Source organism: Coregonus clupeaformis, chromosome 31 (genome assembly GCF_020615455.1).
Source record: "Coregonus clupeaformis isolate EN_2021a chromosome 31, ASM2061545v1, whole genome shotgun sequence".
Taxonomy (NCBI): domain Eukaryota; kingdom Metazoa; phylum Chordata; class Actinopteri; order Salmoniformes; family Salmonidae; genus Coregonus; species Coregonus clupeaformis.
Window position 1 is genome coordinate 38339473 of NC_059222.1, and position 6000 is coordinate 38345472.

Genomic DNA, 6000 nt, shown 5'->3' on the forward strand with positions numbered 1-6000 from the left:
TACATTGATGACATCCTAATATATTCTAACTCTCTGAGTGAACATGTGTCCCATGTACGACAGGTTCTGGATCGGCTCCTACAACATTCTCTGTTCGTGAAGGCAGAAAAGAGTGAATTCCATGTCACTACGATTTCCTTCCTTGGGGCCATACTCACTCCCGACGGGGTTAAACTGGATGAATCCAAGGTGCAAGCGGTACAAGACTGGCCTCAACCCAAGACGGTGAAGGAGCTCCAGAGGTTCTTAGGGTTTGCCAATTACTATAGACGGTTCGTGCGTAATTTCAGCACAACCGCAGCGCCCTGTCGGCGATGACCAGCTACAAGGGTCGCGGTCTGAACTGGACGGAGGGGGGCAGTGCGTGCGTTTGAGACGTTGAAACAACGCTTTACCACCGCTCCTATTCTATGTCAGCCGGACCCTACCCTTACCGTTTATCGTGAAGTGGACGCTTCGGAGGTTGGAGTTGGAGCCGTGTTATCCCAACGCCAAGGTGAGCCGCCTAAATCACGATCCTGTGCTTTCTTTTCAAGGAAACTGAATTCTGCCGAGCAGAACTATGACGTGGGTAATCGGGAATTACTGGCGTGAAGTTAGCACTGGAGGAGTGGAGACATTGGTTGGAGGGAGCAGAGCATCCGTTCCAAGTGCTCACGGACCACCGCAACCTGGAGTATCTTCACAGTGCCAAACGACTGAACTCCCGACAGGCAAGGTGGTCTTTATTCTTCAACCGTTTCCGATTCACTGTCTCTTATATCCCCGGGTCCAAGAATGGTAAGGCGGACGCGCTTCCCCGACGGTTCGAGCGCACGGAAAGACCCGTGGAGCCAGAACCTATTCTCCCCATGAGTTACCGTGCTGGTCCGGTGAGGTGGGCTATTGATGACACGATTCAGGAGAGCTTACAAGCGGAACCAGCCCCTCCAGAAACCCCGGGGTCTAAGGTGTTTGTGCCAGCTCCTCTTCGACCTCAACTGATGGAATGGTGCCACACGTCGCTGGGATCTGGTCATCCCGGAATCACTCCAACTACACGACTCATCAGCCAAAAATACTGGTGGGATTCCCTCACAGATGACGTCAGAGACTATGTCTTATCCTGTCCAGTATGTGCTCAGTCCAAGGTACCTCGTGCACTACCGGAGGGTAAGCTGATGCCATTGCCAACTCCTCAACGACCATGGTCGCACATTGCTATGGACTTTGTTACCGACCTACCAGAATCAGAGGGCCATACTGTAATTCTCGTGGTCATCGATCGCTTTCTCCAAGATCTGCCGGTTAGTACCCAGACCCGTTTGCCTAACGCCACTCAGATGGCTGAGACTATGTTTACCCAGGTGTTCCGGCAGTTTGGTGTCCCGGAGGATATTGTTTCCGACCGGGGACCCCAGTTTGTATCCCGGGTATGGAAGGCCTTCTGCGAACGCTTGGGCATCTCGGTTAGCTTAACCTCCGGATATCATCCCCAGGCCAATGGGCAGACAGAACGGCTCAACCAGGAAATTGGGAAATATCTACGGCAACAATGTTCGCGGCAGCCGCAAGAGTGGAGTCGATTCCTTCCTTGGGTAGAGTATGCTCAGAACTCACTCATTCACACCTCCCTACGCTTAACGCCCTTCCAGTGTGTTCTAGGGTATCAACCCCCTGTTCCCGTGGGATACCGCATCAGGGATGGTACCGGCGGTGGACGAGTGGTTCCGCCGGAGTGCGCAGGTCTGGGAGACGGCCCATCAACATCTCAGTCAAGCCTCACAACAGCAAAAGACCTACGCCGACCGACGCCAGAGACCTACTCCCACATATCAACCCGGCAACGAGTGTGGCTGTCTACCCCGAGACCTGCGGTTCCGACGGAGCTGCAAGAAGCTCCAACCCAGGTACATTGGTCCTTTCAAAGTTCAGAGACGTATTAACCCTGTCACCTACCGTCTGTTACTCCCTCGACACTACAGGATAAACCCCTACGTTCCACGTCTCCCTGTTGAAACCTGTCCATTATAGCCCGATGTATCCACCAATCGCTCAACAACCTACTACACCACCTTTGGAGGATGAACAGGACACCACCTATACAGTCCACGAGATACTGGAGTCAAGACGGAGACGAGGGGGCATCGAATATCTCGTGGACTGGGAGGGATATGGACCTGAGGAACGGTCCTGGGTTCCGGCTAAGGACATACTGGATCCCGCTCTCAAGGCCACTTTCCACGCTGAGCACCCAGATCATCCAGGACCCCGACCCAGAGGAAGACCACTCAGTAGAGGTAGAAGGCCGTCAGGAGCCGGCCCTGGGGAGGGGGATACTGTAAGGGATCGGGGGTTGGCAGGGTCTAGACAGAGTCTGACACTTCCCCGATCTACTGAGAGGGGGAGTCATCAGACTCGATCTGGTTCACCTGAGTTCTGAGCACACCTGTCAGTAATTAGTGTAGGATTTAAGGTGTGCTCAGAAGCTCAGTCGGCGCGAGGTATTGTTCCTTTGTGACTTGCTAAGCATTTTGTTCCGAGAGAGAGAGAGTTTGTTGTTTTTGATTACCCGTGTATCCGACCTGTGCCTTGTTGTTTGACTCCCCGTATTGCTTAATCCTCTGCTTGTCTACCCCAGTGATTACCGTCCTCTGATCCTGTGCCTGTGCCCTCGACTATGACTAAGCCTGCTCCATTGGTACCTCTGCCTGTCTATGCCTGGCCCGGTTTTGACCACAGCCCGCCCGACCACGATTAAGCTATTCCCTTGTCTGTACTCTAATAAAGCATCGCTATTCTGCGATTGGATCTTACCACTCTGTCCGAGTATTCATTACATTCAGTAGTTAATTACTATTTTTTTTGCCATGTAGCGTTGTAGCCAACTACTGGAACTACATAATACTTTTTTCTGAAAAAAGAAAAGAAAATGTGTAGGCAAGAATTTCATTTATTTGTCGGCATCAGGACCGCCTAATTCTCACTTAAAACATAGGCTTTTGTGTTTAATTGGCTAAATTAAACATTCTGTTAACATATGACCCCAAAGTAATCTGCTCTTGCAATTTGTAGTCTATGACATTTCAGATTTACATATGATCATTTTTCACGAAGTACTTTGGATGTAGTGAACTACTTTCTCAAAGTAACTTTAGTTACGTTTATTTCTTAAGGGTAGCTTTAGTGTAGCTTAACTTCTTCCAGTATGACGTGATTGGTAGCTTGGTAAACTATATTTTCAGAGGAGCATCCCCAACACTGGATCTGAATACGTCACAAAAATGTGGTTTGGCTTGTGTGACATCTGTGTTTCCAGGCAAGTGGCTTATCGGGGCTTCCTAAGAATCTCTGCTTGTATAACAATGCATCGAAACACTGCTGTTTGGAAAGGCTCCAGGTGAAATGGCCAATTGAACATGGAAGTTGAGAAAAAAGTTCAATGCACAAGGACCATGCACAGCCGCGGGAAGTAGGGGTGCTGAGGGTGCTGCATCACCCACTGAAAAATCACAACAAAAAAGAAAAAGTATCTTAAAAAAATTGTTTTAACCCTCCCGTTGTCCTAGGGTCAAAATGACCCGCCACTGTGTTGAACCAACTTTATTTAATTTTTATATTTTTGGGATCATTTGTGAGAAGGAGGCAGTGAGACTTTCTTTAAAGTCTCACTGCCTCCTTCTCACAAATGATCCCCAAAATATAAAAATTAAATAAAGTTGGTTCAACACAGTGGCGGGTCATTTTGACCCTAGGACAACGGGAGGGTTAACCAAAAGTAGTGCACAGGCCTTTACTAGTCCTGTATTAGCGGACTGATATAGCTGTCTGTAGCGGGCAAAAATATATAATACTGGAACAACGCAAACTGATAAATGTACTGCTGCTATTCTAACTCGCTTTAGGAACATGTGGCACTTGGGTATACATAATTGCATTGTGCAATCAGAGAGCTTTGTCTATTGGTGTCTGGAATTGCTTCTTACCTGTGTGCATTGCCCAGTTTCGGAACAAAGTGGCGTCCTTGTCTATATTCCAACCCTGTCGAGCCGCATGCTTCCAAGGAATCTGGAAAACTTGAGCTGTCTAAAGTTCAAAGCAGAGTAGTCAGAATGTTTTACCATTCACCTTTTCCCATCTGCACTGTGACAAAAGCGGTATATTCCCAAAGAACGAAGCGATACCCCCATTAGAGATTTGACTTAAATTATATTGGCTATGATCAGAATGATGTTTCACTTGAGATATGATATCTGTACACAGGTTGTTAGTGGCACCTTAATTGGGGAGGACAGGCTCGTGGTAATGGCTGGAGCGGAGTAGGTGGAAGGGTATCAAATACATCAAACACATGGTTTCCATGTGTTTGATGCAATTCCATTTGCGCCGTTCCAGCCATTATTATGAGCCGTCCTCCCCTCAGCAGCCTCCACTGATCTGTGGGATATGGATTTAAGCATTTTCTGGTGGGAGCAGTCTTACAGAATATCTAACATAATCAAGGTTTGTGGCTTAAAAGCTTTTTATGCATTAAACTTTAGACCTAAATGCATACAGAGAGTACAATGCAGTACAGTATGCATACTGAGTACAGTGTAGCCATACTATAAATATCTAAGAACAAAAGTACTGACAATCTGGATTATGAAAATATTCTTGTAAAATTATTGAAAACATGCGAAACAATATCTTACCTCATCAAGCCAGGTGACCCCTGGGTATTTCCCTGACTGTATCTGCTTCTCAAGCCAGGGTCGCAGTCTTAGACGACCGTGTTGCATCTTCTAATGATCTTAGGGTTGCAGTCTGCCTTAGTGCACACCTGACAAAGTACACCACACAAAATGGATGTGTACCTTGTCCAGGGGGATTCAGAATTCAGATCTGTGCTTGATTAGTGACTGTATGTCCTCATGATTAGAAAATGAGGTGTGAAATGCCCCTACATTGTCAGGCGAATCTCACAAAGATTATAACAAATAGTAATAAATACAGCAGAACAGCTTTTTTTCTTAAACGATCCCCACTCAACTATTTATACAACTGACTCAATTCCGCAATCACCACACTGTTTCGATTTAGAGCATGCCTGATTTTGTCCAACTAGAATGCTTTTCAGACATTAAACAGATCATGATTAATGAGTGGTGTCTATGTTTTGTGATAGCTATCATCACATATTTGATTATCATTTATCGCCCTGCTATTAAGAATAATCTTGATAATAGCAACTTCACTTACCAGTGCATGGAATCCTCAAACCTCCTGTGTGCTCAGACTGACCGGTTTCCTCAAACCTCCTGTGTGCTCACACTGACTGGTTTCCTCAAACCTAAGGTGCCCACATTGGCAGGTAGCCAGGTTTCCTGAGAAGTGCATATGAATTTCAAGGAAACTCTTCCTTCACACAGCACCCTTTAAGGCCCCTCCTCCATGTACATAATATACAGAAATGTGACACCCACACAACAAAACTAGTTTATAACGACTTGCAGCGTGACATATTTGTCTGAAAGTAGTGCAAATACTGGTCAGTGGCCAAGATGTGGACCATCAGACAAGACAACAAAGTTTTATTTGAGCATTTCCTTAAGCTTATGAAGATAGTTTGAGTACCGCCATATGCATTCAGAAGAGAAAAAGATCATCTTGAGATATAATTTCAGTGAATAGCTTACATGAATGTTGTGTGGTAAGGATTACAGCATATTGGATGACTCTCATTCATATTCCATTCACCCAGTTCAATGTAACAGCGATAGGTTTAGGCTACTACATGATACTCAAATTTTCCCTATACCCATCATGAGGTTGCTACAACCTAGCCTATGAATGAAAGTTTACAGCGTAGGTGCACACAGGTCGAGAGACAAATTTGAGGTGACAGACAGTAACACATGGAAAGACAGTGATATTACCGCCTTGCACACTCTTGCCTGCATCTAGCTGATATAGGGTGTAATCATTAGTCCAACAGTTGGAAACGAGAGTTTCTATTGGACAAATTCAGGTATGTTTATC

At 46.2% G+C, this 6000-nt stretch overlaps 1 protein-coding gene across 1 annotated transcript in view; it reads right to left on the reverse strand.

Annotated features, from left to right (window-relative positions):
* The window catches only part of LOC121547692 (interferon regulatory factor 2-like), a 23615-nt gene extending 18308 nt beyond the window's left edge, over positions 1-5307 (reverse strand). The window contains exons 1-3 of the mRNA XM_041859086.2: positions 5221-5307; positions 4674-4801; positions 3966-4065 (exon numbers count right to left, since the gene is read on the reverse strand). Of these exons, the coding sequence (XP_041715020.1) occupies positions 3966-4065; positions 4674-4760 (187 nt within the window). The 5' untranslated portion in view covers positions 4761-4801; positions 5221-5307. The remainder of the gene's footprint in view (positions 1-3965; positions 4066-4673; positions 4802-5220) is intronic.
* Positions 5308-6000: the final 693 nt, after the last annotated feature.